Source organism: Hyperolius riggenbachi, chromosome 3, assembly GCF_040937935.1.
Source record: "Hyperolius riggenbachi isolate aHypRig1 chromosome 3, aHypRig1.pri, whole genome shotgun sequence".
In the NCBI taxonomy this organism is placed as follows: Eukaryota; Metazoa; Chordata; class Amphibia; order Anura; family Hyperoliidae; genus Hyperolius; species Hyperolius riggenbachi.
Genome location: NC_090648.1, coordinates 239,931,597 through 239,946,839, shown reverse-complemented (window position 1 = coordinate 239,946,839; position 15,243 = coordinate 239,931,597). Strand labels below are relative to the sequence as shown.

Genomic DNA, 15,243 nt, shown 5'->3' with positions numbered 1-15,243 from the left:
TAGACATGCTCTTCTCTCCAAAAACACACAGGGTGCATTTTTCTCTGTTTTCCGTGTGTCCTGTGCAATGGTTCAGGTCCTTTTTAAGTAAATGCACCGGTTTCTTTGGGATAAGGTGCTGACATGAACTGAAAGAAGGGTGAGCCTTGTATGCCATTTATCTAGATTCAGGGAAGTAGAGGCAGGTTCAATCAGCTTATTTGATTAAGTATCATACAAACATTTGTGTCTCTCAGAAGGCAATGTGCTGAAGCTGTAGGTCCAGTTACGCTGGATATGTGTATGCCAAAGTGTTTTTAGTAAGTGGCTACTATCGAGCCAGAGCCCCATTAGCTTGTCACTTGCTAGAGACTGACAGATAAGGTTAGGAAAAAATAACTATGATGACCCAAGGTGAGGAAGGATCTGGCAAAAAATCAAGAGTACTCTATGGTATGGTATTCCTTAGTGGTAATCGCTCTGGATGGAAATCTGCAGCTCAGACCAGTAATCACGTGCCTGGGTGAGTTATATGTGGAGATGCTGCAGATCTCTCTGTGTCTAAAAGCTTGTGAAAAAATAGCACGGTTTTTGGACCCTAAATCTGGAAATAATCATAATGCCATAGAGGTTAAAAAAATGGAGGAAAACTATGTTATACTAACTACACTTGTATATAGCTACAGGTATGAGAGTTTTCAGTTTGATATTCCAACCTCCTCTAACTTAAGGATTTTGGTGTGTATTCACTAAACTGCGTTAAGCAGAATAACATGCGTAAAGTATCATGCGTAATTATGCTCTTCTCCTAATGCGGTAAGATTTAGGAATATTATTCTGCTTAACACAGTAAACACACACCTTAATTAGGTCAATTGCTCAGTGAATACTAAATGATATATCACAAAGGTGATAACAGGAAGCAAATCTCAAAATCTTTGTTACAGACAGATGATAAGCTTAGTGAATTGTGGCCAATGTATCTAATTAACTTCAAATTCACATGCACTTTTTTATTTGCTAGTGTGAACATTTGCAACTCCCATTGGTGTGTGTGTGTGTGTGTCTGTCCGATTTGAACGTTACTTGGTACACAGATCCCTCACTACCTGGGATATGTTCTGGGGGTCTCGCATCCCCCCTGCACACCTGGGCGGAGCTACAAACAGCAAATCAGATTCTTCCCATTCATGTCAATGGAAAAAATGTAAAAGGCTGCCATATTCACAGTAATCAAGACAGAGTCCCCACACTTGGCACAGTTGGTCACTTGATGACCGAGGTTACAAATCCAGGAAAAAAGGCGGATCCTAAAACATCCAATCACATTTCAGCCATTCATTTTGAATGGGAAAATGTAAACTGCAGCCATTCTTAGACTGTTAATGGCAGGGTTCTCAAACTTGGCAAACTTTGTCACTGGGTGAATGAGATTAATATTCAGGAAAGTGGGTGGAGCCTACAACAGCTAATCAAAATTCACCTATTGATTTTCAAGGGATTCAAGGGGAATATCGAAACTGCTGCCATTCTTACACTCTTTATGACAGAGGCTTCAAACTTGCACCAGTCAGTCATTGGGTGACTGGGGTTCAAATTCACCAAAAGGGGCAGAGCCACAAACAGCCAATCCGATTTCCTTGCTAGACAAACCGCTTCCATTCACACATTTTTGATGCCAGTAACCTGAAGCTCACAAACTTGGTCATTGAGTGACTGAGTGTCAAGGTTACAAAAAGTGGGTAGAGACAAAAACACATTTCACTGGGAAAATATAAACTGCAGCCATTCTTACACTGTTAATGGCAGGGTTCTCAAAATTTGGACAGTTGGTCATGGGGTGACTGGGATTAATATTCAGAAAATGGGTGGAGCCTAAAACAGGCAATCAAAATTCACCTATTGATTTTCATGGGGAATATTTAAATTGCTGCCTTTCTTACACTGTTAATAGCAGATGCCTCAAACCTGGTATAGTTGGTCACTGGGTGACTGGGGTTCAAATTCAGAAAGGGGGCAGAGCCACAAACAGCCAATCAGATTTGCTTAATTTCAATAGGAACAAACAAATTATTGATACCAAGGACCCCGAAGCTCATAAACTTGATAATTGAGTGACTGTATGTCAAAGTTAGAAAAAGTGGGCGGCGCCAGCAACTACATTTCAAACTTGACACAGTTGGCCACTGGATGACTGGGATTAATATTTAGAAAGAGGGGGAAGCCTACAACAGCCAATCAAAATTCACCTATTGATTTTTCAAAGGGAATATTTACATTGCTACCATTCTTACACTCTTAATGGCAGAGGCCTCAAACCTTATACAGTCAGTCATTGGGTGACTGGGGTCCACATTCACTAAAGGGGGTGAAACCACAAACAGCCAATCAGATTTGTTAGATTGATTTCAGCCATTCTGTCATTGGCAGGGTTCTCAAACTTGACACAATTGGTCACTGGATGACAGGGATTAATATTCTGGAAAGTGGGTGGAGCCTACAACAGCCAATCAAAATTCACCTATTGATTTTTAAGGGGAATATTTACATTGCTACCATTCTTACACTCTTAATGACAGATGCCTGAAATCTGGTACAGTCAGTCACTGGGAGACTGGGGTTTACATTCTGTAAAGGGGGCGGGCCACAAACAGCCAATCAGATTTGTTTAATTTCAATGGAAAAATGCAACTTATTGATGCCAAGGACCCCAAAGCTCATAAACTTGGTCATTGAGTGACTGTATGTCAAGGTTACAAACAGTGGGCGGAGCCAAAAACAACTAACTTTTTACATGGGAAAATATAAACTGCAGCCATTCTTACACTGTTAATGTCAGGGTTCTCAAAGTTGACACAGTTGGTCACCGCGTGACTGGGATTAATATTCAGAAAAGCAGGTGGAGCATACAACAGCCAATCAAAATTCACCTATTGATTTTCAAGGGGAATATTGAAACTTCTGCCATTCTTACACTGCTACAGTCGGTCATTAAGTGACTGGGGTTCAAAATCACTAAAGGGGCAGAGTCACAAACAGCCAATCAGATTTCTTTGCTGGATAAACTACTTCCATTCACACAATTTTGATGCCAGGAACCCAAAAGCTTACAAACTTGGTCATTGAGTTACTGTGTGTCAAGGTTACAACAACTGAGTGGAATCAAAAACAGATTTCTCTTGGAAAATGTAAACTGCAGCTCTTCTTCGCCGTTAATGACAGGCTTCTCAAACTTTGCACAGTTGGGTGACTGGGATTAATATTCAAAAAAGTGTGTGGAGCCTAAAAAAGCCAATCAAAATTCGCCTGTTGATTTTCAAGGGGAATATTTAATTTGCTGCCATTCTCTGTTAATGGCCTCAAACTTGGTACAGTTGGTTATTGGGTCACTGGGGTTCAAATTCAGAAAATAGGGCGGAGCCCCAAACAGCCAATCAGATCTGTTTTATTTTACTGGGAAAAAAACAAATTATTGATGCCAAGGAGCCCAAAGCTCACAAACTTGGTCATTGAGTGACAGTGTGTCCAGGTTACAAAAAGTGGGCAGAGCCAAAAACAAATTTAAACTAAATACGAAAATGAAAATATAAACTGCAGGCCTTCTTACACTGTTAATGGCAGGGTTCTCAAACTTTGCCTAGATGGTCACTAGGTGACTAAGAATAATATTCAGGGAAGTGGGTGGAGCCTATAATACCCAATCAAAATTCACCTGTTGATTTTCAAGGGGAATATTTAAACTGCTGCCATTTTTACACTGCTAATAGCAGATGCCTCAAACCTGCTACAGTTGGTCATTGGGTAATTGGGGTTCAAATGCTGGAGAGGGGAGGAGTCACAAACAGCCAATCTGATTTGTTTAATTTCTATGGGAATATACAATTTATTGATGCCAAAGATCACAAACTTGGTCATTGAGTAATTGTGTGTTAGGGTTAGAAAAAGTGGGCAGAGCCGACACCAGCCAAATACATACCCGGGCAATGGCGGGTTATCAGTTAGTTGAGAATAAAAAAAATTGCAGATTCTTTTATGTGTGAAAGGGCTCTTAAAGCATTTGCTTATTTTTTTAAAGCAGTAAAGTACACAATGGCTACACTTATTTTTTCAGAAACTGCATAAATAATGTCTCTTTGTTGACAATGACAAAGGTACACAATGAAGCAAACTTAATTTCTGCTCAACAAGAAAAAGCTTATTATATAGGAAGTTGGGACATGCACGATAGGCATTAACTGGCATGATTACTAAGCATAATTGAAAATAAACCACATTCCTGTTATAAAAGGGAAAATATGATATCCTTATACAATAACTAATGATTATGTAAGCTGTAGTATTTACCCCCATAGCTGGAGCGCCTGGAAACCCTTGGATACCCTATAAAAAAGAGAAGATAATAACACAAGTTTATGTAAGATTATACTGGCAACACTGATTTTTTTAAGCAATCATTTGGTGTGAATGTAAAATGGTAGTGAAAGAAGGTAAAATAATCTTAAGTGCAAAAGCAGTTATGAATTTTCTCTGAACAGATTTAGAAATGCTCAACATTTTTTGGTTTTATCTATATGGTAATTTCATATATATTATTGGTTATTATTACTATTATTAGCATTATTTTTTCATAACTATGGCACCAACATATTCCATACCACTGTACGTAGTACAAAAACACACAATAATGAGAAGTGTAGATACATGAGCAGTTCAACACACTTTACAATCAGGACATTCAGCAACAACAATCGATGTGTAGCTTTCAAACATCCCCAACACTAGTACATTTTCATTTGGTAAAGTTCAACAGAAACAGGGAGCACTTTCATTTTTACCTTTTTCAAGCACTGAATCGGGATCTCTTCTTTGACCATGGAGCAGAGCTGTATTTGCACATCCTCCTTTGGGTCCGGATCACATGTCATATCATGTGATCGGGACCTGAAGGAGGATGTATGCATACAGTGCCGCTATTTCAGCCGCTGGATCGGGTCTTTACTTCCACCACAGCTGTATGCAGACATTCTCCTTCCAGTCCTGATCACATGATATGACGTGGAGGATGTCTGCATACAGCGCCACACCATGGTGGAAGAAGAGACCCGATTCAACAGCCAGAATAGGTAGATATTAAAGTGCTGTACTGTGTGGGATGCTGGCCGAGTTTTGCCGGCTGAGGCAAAGTTGCCCGAGTTATCTACACAAGATATCTTGTGCAAAGCATGGTAAAAGGATAAAGAGAATAACCCTTTAGCTGTGCGGACCGTACTTTCCACTTGAACAGTGCGGCCATGCTTGTACACTTTTTTTTTTTAAGGTAGCATGTACTTATTTATTCCCCCTGTATCTGCGCCTCCTTCACCACTAAAACCCCCCTCTGCTGATATCTGCGCCTCCTAAGAACAATATTTATCGGGCACTGCTATAGCCACTATTCACATTGCAGTCTATGCAGCAGCCATTTTAGTGAACTGTCGCATGTGCCCACTTTACTTTTTGGTAATGCATTGAACATGAAAATCTACGGACATTTAAAAGGGGTTGTGAACAGAAATGTGCATGCATGGCTATGGCAACAGGTGTTATACGGTGCATTCTCATAGCAACACGCATGTTACGTGGTACGTGGTAACATGCATGATAATAATGGGTTAACAGGTGTTGCTCCCCGAAGCTGGCTACCTGCGCATGGCAATCTATCTGCTAGTTAGTGCATCAGGCCCTTTGTTATATAAGGTGCAGTTCTCAGACTCTGGAAACCAGTAATAAGTTCTAAAATAACTACATTCCCATTAATACATAAAGTGTACGTATTTTGTCTTACCTGGTCACCTTTTTGGCCTGTCGGACCTGGAAGTCCCTGTTAAAAGCAAGAGGTCATATAACCGATAATTCATTATAAACATATTCTGATAAGATTTCACTTGCACTCAGAAAAAAGTCAATATGTATTTCTTTATATAGTTAACAAAATATACAACAGTTTTAAAGTTTTCAGACCTTAGTTAATAATGTGTCTGAAAGAAGAACCTCCATTCTTGTTCACAGTAGCAAATTATATTCTCGTCTGACCCAATTTAAAGGTAAACTGAATTGAGTAAAATTATTTAAAATAAACACATTATGTACCTGATAATGAATATTACATACTTACCTCATTGTCAGTTCCTCTCAGAAGCTCAGCATTTTCTTCTGACAATGATTCCATATTAAAAGAACTGAAAGCTTTAGGGCCCCTTTCCACTGTTACAGTTGTTGTTAGTTAGTGCAAGGTAATGCCCATGTTTCCCTATGACATAAGTGGGGAGCATTACAGTTTAATGGAGTGCTGACCCAGAAGCTGTTACGGGGCCATCACCATTTTTAAGATGGAGGATGGAGAATTCCGTCGATTACAGTGGACAAATAGGATGCGGTACAGAAGAAAGATTGATGAGTAGGCTACATGGGAGGTAAAATGTGTTTATTTTGACTTGTATTTTTCAGATCAGTTTGCTTTAGAACAAACCTGTGGGAAAAAAGTAGATATTTACCTCAGTACAGGAAAGCCTGCTGATGATCCAGAGGCTTCTCTGATCCTCATTCACTCCACCGATGCTCGCCGGGGCCCTCCTCTTCTTCACAGCTGTGCTTCCATCCGTATATGAGCATGGCTGTACTGGGCCTTCACAGTGTGGTTACACTCATACATGGATGGGAGAGTGGCTGTGAGAACATATTCATCAAGCTCTTGTTGTATATATTCCGGTCCCAGCACTGGATTGGTGTGTTTAAAGAGGATAGGAAAAGTCGCTGGATTTTTCAGAGGCTCGCCTCTAGTGAAGTAGGTATGTATCTTTGATCTGTTTGTTTTTTCATTGGTACTCAGTAAACTTTTGTATACCGGTTGCTGCATACTGTACGAAGAGGTTTTTTTTTCATATAACAAATAGCTGCAATTATTTATGAATACAAATACTTATTAATACTTATATTTTATATATGGTACAAATCAATAATATACTATTCAGTATTTTACAATAAATAACTGTAGATGCATACTACAAACTCACATACAGTAAATAATAAGTAAGAACTGCAACTACATATCGTTGTTCACTTCAGTTCTTGTCACCCTAAACGATCACCGAATTATTGTTAAGGCAACAGTTTGAGAACACGTGCTGCATACACATGCTGCTTGGCTATGGCAATGTAGCCTGTTCCGCTTGAGAAAGAGAGAAGGGGAAATGACAATGAATAAAAGAGTGACTGATGCCCTGTGATGGGGAGAACAGTTCAAAACAATAGGGCTAATTTGTCTTTGCAATTTAGAGATCCATAATGATGGGCTGCTGAATGTTATTGTGGGACAGTTGAACAGATGCTACATTTTTGCATGAGGCAATCAATCAACCTTCATCTCTACCAATGCTTCAACCATTAATGTCTAGCATTTCAATGTAGTGTAAAGCATCGTACACATGCTAAACTGTTCTCAGCCAAGGCGGACAGTTAAAGCTGTCTCATCTGAGAATCTAGCATGTGTACAGGTGTCCACCAATGTCAAACAGTGGAATTGATGAATTAAGCCCACTGTTTTCTCTGATTGCCTTCTAGTCAGAAACATAACATAGTAAATGACCTTTTAAATCAGTGATCCTCACAACAGCAGTACATCTTCCTGAAAATCAGCAAAAGTTGCTATACGAATGATAGTAAATTTAAGCTTAGTTTACAGGACATTTGTAGCAAACAACTGTAAATGCACATACAGCTTTTGTATGCATTTGTCAAGGTATGTAAATGTTTTTGTACTTTTTAAAGTAAGTCCCATGGATTTTCACATATTTTCCAGTATTTAACCTTAAATTCTGCATCCGGAAGTTACCTTGACAACATAAAGCATAGGGCCCCAAAATACCTCTAATGTCACACTGATCTGAATACATAATTCACATGATGGGGTATATGCACTAAACTCGGTGAGAAGAGTAACATGCTTAAAGTTTTAACACGATGAGTAGAGCAAAATTCAATACATCACATGCAATGCATTATACTCTACTCATTGTGCGGTAAAACTTTATGCATGTAATTCTGCTTATTGCAGTTTAGTGAATATACGTCAACGTTTTTATGGATTTAAGAATGTGGAGTTACAAAGTTGGGAATACTAGACCTAATCGTTCTGCCTGTACATTTGTGACATTACCTGAAATACAAACAATATGGAGGGTACAAATTGTGAAACAAACAGAAGCCTAAAGAAACACTCTACAAAACGTACAGCTCTTCCAGGAGCTCCAGCTGGACCGATATCACCACGTTCTCCCTGTAAAGAAATATTATACACGTTAAAAACATCAAAGACAACCATAACTAACAATAATGTAAAGCAGTTGGTTACTTGGATCCTCACATGCAACAGAGAACAATTGCTAAGGCGGTGTGGTTCAAAATTCTTGCTGCCTAGAGGTAAGCTTAACAATGATGTCACATAATGGAAATTGTGTCAATCAGAACTAAAATAATGATCATGCTACCTAATGATATTGAACTACTGAAAGATGATCCTATTGAGACCAATAAATCTTGAGGCTTTCACTTCCTGATCCTGCTGCAATACCTTGTCTCATGCTTCTCACACCACAACATTGCTGTAAAGTCGCATCTCAACTTAACGATGCAGTGCACCTATACAATGAGGCATACAGTACCATTCATGTACTGTATGTCCCACTTCCAATCTAAATGTGCACGTTGCCCTGCTAATGTACTGCATGCTTTGGTACCGCTGCACCGCGATCATTGTGATTACCCCACAGGACTATCATTACAGTTGCTCTGATGCAAAATGATGACGCAATAGTGGGAAAGGGCCCTCAAGGTCCAGACCTGGTGTAGTGGATGGCTTGTATTTGCTTAACCTTGTATGTGTCATCATCTCCAAGGTGGCCATACACCACAGAATCTTAATCCCACACTGTGTGTGGGGGACGCTGTCTGAAGACAAGAAATGGCAGATGGGAGTGCTCTTGAGGTCGAAGTGGAGGGGGCCACATCTTCAGTTGAAATGGGTGTGCGCTAGGCATCCTCATTTCAGCTGATGCCACTCCTTCCTGATTACCTCACGACAAGCGCTTACAAGGAGCAGAAAATAGGGTAAAGGGGAAGAGAGGAAACTACAAACGGAGGAAGTAAGCCACAAGAGAAAAGTGCAGGTACTGCAACACATAGGGAATGAGTAGAAGCTTTCCAGAGGCGCCAATAGAATAAAAGTCACTTAAACGAGCTTAAAACCGATGGGGCAGTGGTGGGCCTATCCCATCCATGCAGACAAAGCAAACAAAGGAAGGACTGTGGCATCAACAGTCAAACAACAATTTATTTATACTCCACAGTAAAAATAGGCAACGCGTTTCACGGGCTCAATCCCGCTTCATCAGGCCAATCAAAAAGGAGCATACAGCTTAACAGCATCAAAACCACACTGAGCGCCTCAGCTGTATGCTCCTTTTTGATTGGCCTGATGAAGCGGGATTGAGCCCGTGAAACGCGTTGCCTATTTTTACTGTGGAGTATAAATAAATTGTTGTTTGACTGTTGATGCCACAGTCCTTCCTTTGTCTGCTTTGTCTGCATGGATGGGATAGGCCCACCACTGCCCCTTCGGTTTTAAGCTCGTTTAAGTGACTCTTATTCTATTGGTGCCTCTGGAAAGCTTCTACATATTGCTAACTCCACCCTTGGTGGAGGGTTGTACCCATCTTCTTCCCATCTACAGAGAGCGACTTTTAATCCTGAGTGGGGTCAGGTTAATCTCCCCACCTGCCTTCACAGTGGTTGCCTAATGGTAACCTTGGTTTGTGAGTATTAAATTGTTATATTACTCATTATTAATTATCATCTATACAATATCACACTATTGGGCTCTTGGTCCCCCCCCCTCCCTTTACATAGGGAATGAGAAACAAGGGGGTAACATTTGTTAGGGTCTCTTTAATAATAAACAGTGACAGTAAAAGTTTTTTTACTGCTAGTAAAAAACAAAATAAGAAATCAATAGCAACTACAGACTTGAATTTCCTGACAGTGCTTGGTAAAACTGTGCCGCTATTGCCTTATGACTATGGGTATCTTAATTGTCTAAACAATAAACAGGGGAAGGAAAAGAGAAACAGGAAGGTAGGAGGACAAAAGTACAGAAAGGGATTAAAGGACTTACGAGGCCTGTTTGCGCCCAAAAAAATAAAAAAAGTGAGATACCTGTGTCAGTTTGTGAGGCACGGAGGACGCCGTCTGCGCCCTCCATGCCGTTCCGCCGGGTCCCCGACGCTCAGTATCCCCCCGAACGTCCCCCGACCGCACGGCCCGGGTCGGGATCTTCAGCCTCCACAAAAATGGCCGCCGGAGCTGGCCGCGGCTGCGCAGTCCGCATAGCCGCGAGTGCAGCTGCGCAGCTCTAAGGCCAACCCCCCCTCGATCCACGCTACAGGAAACAGCCTGTTACGTGGATCGGGGGGTTGGCCTTAGAGCTGCACAGCCGCACTCGTGGCTATGCGGACTGCGCAGCCGCGGCCATCTTTGTGAAGGCTGAAGAGCCCGACCCGGGCCGTGCGGTCGGGGGACATTCGGGGGGATACTGAGCGGCGGGGACCCGGCGGAACGGCACGGAGGGCGCGGACGGCGTCCTCCGTGCCTTACAAACTGACACAGGTATCTCAATTTTTTATTTTTTTGGGCGCAAACAGGCCTCGTAAGTCCTTTAAAGAGAAAAAAGAAGTTGGACATCACAGCAAGGGATGAATATCTTTCCAACACTTAGTGGTCTTTTTCCCAGTAATATATGATGCTAATTCATTTGCACTTACCTTGTCACCTTTTTCTCCATCTTGTCCCTTTTTGCCCTAAGCAAATAATATGCTGTTTAGAAATTTAGATATCCTTTACAACACCAACACATATTGGTTTCTACAGAAAATAAACAGAATAAGTTGGGATGGGGAACAAAAGAAGAGGAAGATTAACTTACAATATATATTTACATACTAATTAAGGAAGAGTATAAAAACAGCTTCGTCTTTCAAAACCTGTCATTACTTCAGTTCTGGGGAAAAGTGCCGTACAGACACATTCATCAGCTATAGCCAAGTAGCGTAAGATGTTCTATGGAGAGGCGTGGAGGGACAACAAGAAGTGAAAAAGCAAGCTGCATCCTGTGGCATGCGGCAGAAAAAAAAACATTGGGGCTGATTCATGAAGCTGCGCTGCCATAGCAGCGCAAACTACATGACAGCACATTGAGCGAAATACTAGGCTCCACACTACGTGCGGTCGTGCAACGTAGTGTGCCTTCCTTAGTTATGCACCCCCGGTTTACTTGGTAACGCGTGCTCCTAGGTGTTGTGAAGTATCACAACTGCTGTACTTCACTAGAGCAGCCGCTACTATGTTAATTAATATAGTACCGGCTGCTCTAATGAAGTATCGCAGTGGCGATATTCACAGCACCTAGGAGCACGCATTACAAAGTAAACCGGTGCACATAACCAAGGAAGGCACGCTATGCTGCACTACCACATGTAGCATTCTGCCTTGTATTTAGCTTGCGGAGCTGTCATGTAGCTTGCTCTGCTATAGCAGCACAGCTTCATGAATCAGCCCCAATACATCACAATGATGATATACATCACTGGTGGTTTTGACATCCACCGTATAGGTGGATCACTTAAGCAACATCGTACGGCAGATGCACATATGCTAGATTCTCAGCCCAAAACAATTGTCAAAGATTATCTAGCATGTGGGTGAGTCTTAAAAATGTATATGACTTTATTGTTGCAACTTAAGTGGTTCTTAAACATGCAAAAGCAGTCTAAATTTGATCTATGTGAAGCAATCTTATCTTACAACAGTCATATGATATATTTTTTTCTATCAATACTAAAGGTGCATGTAGAAGCAGACACACCTTTGTCAGAATTCTAGCAGTTTTATTTACGCAGGAAAAGCTGTCATATGTGTATGTTTTAAGTTTTAATGTTCTATGCAAAATTTCATTGTAAACTGTAAAGTACTTTTTTAAAATATTGCTCTGTGACATCTCAGCATATTTCAAGCAGTGAAACTCATAATTGGATTATTCTAGTTACAAAAAGCCAGAACATTTTTGTTTATGTTAGTACGTTTGTCTGTGGCCTTGACATTTGAAAGATGCTTCTGTGTAAAGACTGGGAACAAGTTAAACTCACATTACTGCAGTAATTATATATGTACAATTTCTTAATTATTACACATAAATATTATTAATCTAAATATTAATAATCAATACAGTCCTTCTAAAGAAATAAATAGGTATTGTTAAACCCTACATAATATAATTTAATACTTTGAAATATATTTAAAAGCTGGTGATGATTTGAGACAGTAAAACATTCTTGTGGGATTGTTTTGGTTCTGGAGAATTGTTGACGTGTTCTGGGTACAAGGCTGTCTCAGTTAGCTGAACACTGAAAGCTGATAACACATGTTTTGGGAACAGGCGTCATGAAAAATAATAAAACAATATAAGGTGTTTTCCCAATTAGTTAAAAATTATGAAATGGTGACCCCTGCCGGTTGAAGTTATTATATTTATTCATAAGAAAGGCACATATATAGAACATGATTTTATATTATTGAGATTTAATATGCAATTAATTCTTATATGATTAATTGTTTTAAGAAGAATTATATAATAACCTTTATATTTAAATAAGTATATTAGAAGCCCTGTATTTCAATAAGCCCTAAATTGCTGAAGGCTCTTACAGGTCTGTGTACAGTGTTGTAGTGTCAACCTGACCTGGGAAAGTACAGACACATTCCAAAAACGAATTAGCAGAAGGGGATATTATCAGAAATGCGTCATGAATGACATTGTTTAGTCTTAATGTCTGGGGAAAAAAGTCAACCAGCAGATAAGATGGCTGTTGACGTCCATTTTTAATTAACTGCGTCAGAAATGACCCTATATCAAATGTCAAGCCCTCCAAATGACGTTAATTCCCACAAGATAAGGTAATGAAGGAATTTATAAACAATAATATTATGATTTAGGTATTCAAAACATGGTAAAGCATTGACACATGGAAGTTTTAGCCAATCAGAACCTGGGATTCAGGGAAATTCCAGATTAGGCAGCCATATTGCACCCTATCCCTATAAAGTAGGAGCTGAAAGCTCATAGTTTGCAGAAGTCCAACAATCTCCTGAGAAGACACATGAGGCAGAAGCTACCTTCCCACAAGTGGTTCTATATGCTGAAGAGATGACAGAGAAGGGGTAATATGCTTAATATTCTGGTGATTTACTTTATTAATTTTTCAGCATTAAAGGGATACTGTAGGGGGGTCGGGGGAAAATGAGTTGAACTTACCCAGGGCTTCTAATGGCCCCCCGCAGACATCCTGTACCCACGCAGCCACTCACCGATGCTCCGGCCCCGCCTCCGGTTCACTTCTGGAATTTCAGACTTTAAAGTCTGGAAACCACTGCGCCTGCGCAGCTGCATGCTGGCTCCCGCTGATGTCACCAGGAGTATTGCACAAGTCCAGTATGGTCTTTGGTCTGCACAGTATGCTCCTGGTGCCATCAGCGGGAGCGAGGACACGGCAATGCAGGCACAGTGGTTTTCTGACATTAAAGTCAGAAATTCCATAAGTGAACCGGAGGCGGGGCCGGAGCATTGGCGAGTGGCTGCGCGTGGACAGGATGTCTGCGGGGGACCATTAGAAGCCCCGGGTAACTTCAACTAATTTTCCCCCGACCCCCCTACAGTATCCCTTTAAGTTCTGTTAAGATGTTAGCAAGAAGTTTTTTTAGAAGCTATTTTTATGCTATTTCTTTGAGAAGATTACTACAAGTTTTACACAGCTACTAGATACACAGCTATTGATACAGATGAGACTACTTTTGATCTTATTCTACATAACACAACTATTATATTATTTTTTGAATGTACTTGGAAGATTGATGAACGCTTGGCTATAAAAGCCTTGATAAGATGGAATACTGAATACTGAAGGAAACACTACGTGGAACTGTTCATATTTTGTATATATGTACAATTTTTTATATAAAATCATATAATGAGTGCTCTGATTCATTTCAAGGTGTACCGTCAATCTATAATTACTGTTATAGAGGGTTCAGCTGATTTATATGATAGCAACTCTTTAAAGGCTGGTCCTTTACGGAGTTAGCAATCATGAAAAAGTTAACCGCTCAGGTTTTTGACACCTTCCAATAGACAGTGGGATGTGCCAGGCCATCCGGTCAGCACCCGGATCCAATAGTAGCAGAAGATAAGGCCAGCACCATCCGTAGTTTGAAACGCTCTTTTATTCAGATAGTTGCATATAGACTGTCACATATAATACGACGTTTCGAAGTATATTTCTTTATCAAGCATGTGACAGACTCCATGTATAAACAGAAGTTCAGCTATTTATACACACCCACATTCAAATCTCTCAATCAGAGGTCATGAACAAAGCAACCAATAGCAGGTCCTTTACTAACAAGTGGACCTGATGGGGAACTGTGTGTTTGAATGGGCCAGTAGGAAATAGAGCGCTCACCTGTGGCCGCCACCCATCACTTCTGGCACACACACCACATCTAGAGGCTACTGCAGCCATCTGCAGCCATCTGCGAACATATCTGCATGCACAGTGTGATGCCATCCGCCTTACAGTACATAGTGATAAACAGTGTGTCAATTTTCTTGACACCATGGTCTACCTTGAGGCGGGTGGCCTACACACTGATTTTTATGTAAAGCCGACTGATCGCAATGCCATTTTGTCTTACGACAGCTTCCATCCTATTAGTACCAAACGGTCAATACCAAAAAGCCTGATTTTGCGGATAGGTCGCATAGTGGATGATAGCGAATAAACGTCAACTCAGATTTGATGAGAAAACAAAAAAATTCCTGACTCGTGAGTATCCTGGTGGTCTGGTTCAGAGTGCACGCAGGGAGGCGGGTGAAATGCTGGGACGTGCCAAGAGAATTGGTTGTGTACTATGAATAATTACTAGAAGATTAGCAGCAAAGAAAATATTCCCATATTTTTATTTTCAGGTATATAGTGTTATTTCTAACATTGCATCATTCTATAATATGTTCAGATTACACAACACTCAGCATTCAAAATTGTTCTTTCAGAGCAGTCTGTGAACTAATGACCTCTCCTCTGGCAGAGAAAAAGTAAATAGTTCAATAATAGTTGAGATAAT

At 40.5% G+C, this 15,243-nt stretch overlaps 1 protein-coding gene across 1 annotated transcript in view; it reads right to left on the bottom strand.

The window, feature by feature from the left end:
- The window catches only part of LOC137562283 (collagen alpha-1(VII) chain-like), a 519,927-nt gene that overhangs the window by 358,003 nt on the left and 146,681 nt on the right, over positions 1-15,243 (bottom strand). Inside the window, exons 41-44 of the mRNA XM_068273618.1 lie at positions 10,833-10,868; positions 8,249-8,293; positions 5,804-5,839; positions 4,324-4,359 (exon numbers count right to left, since the gene is read on the bottom strand). Of these exons, the coding sequence (XP_068129719.1) occupies positions 4,324-4,359; positions 5,804-5,839; positions 8,249-8,293; positions 10,833-10,868 (153 nt within the window). The remainder of the gene's footprint in view (positions 1-4,323; positions 4,360-5,803; positions 5,840-8,248; positions 8,294-10,832; positions 10,869-15,243) is intronic.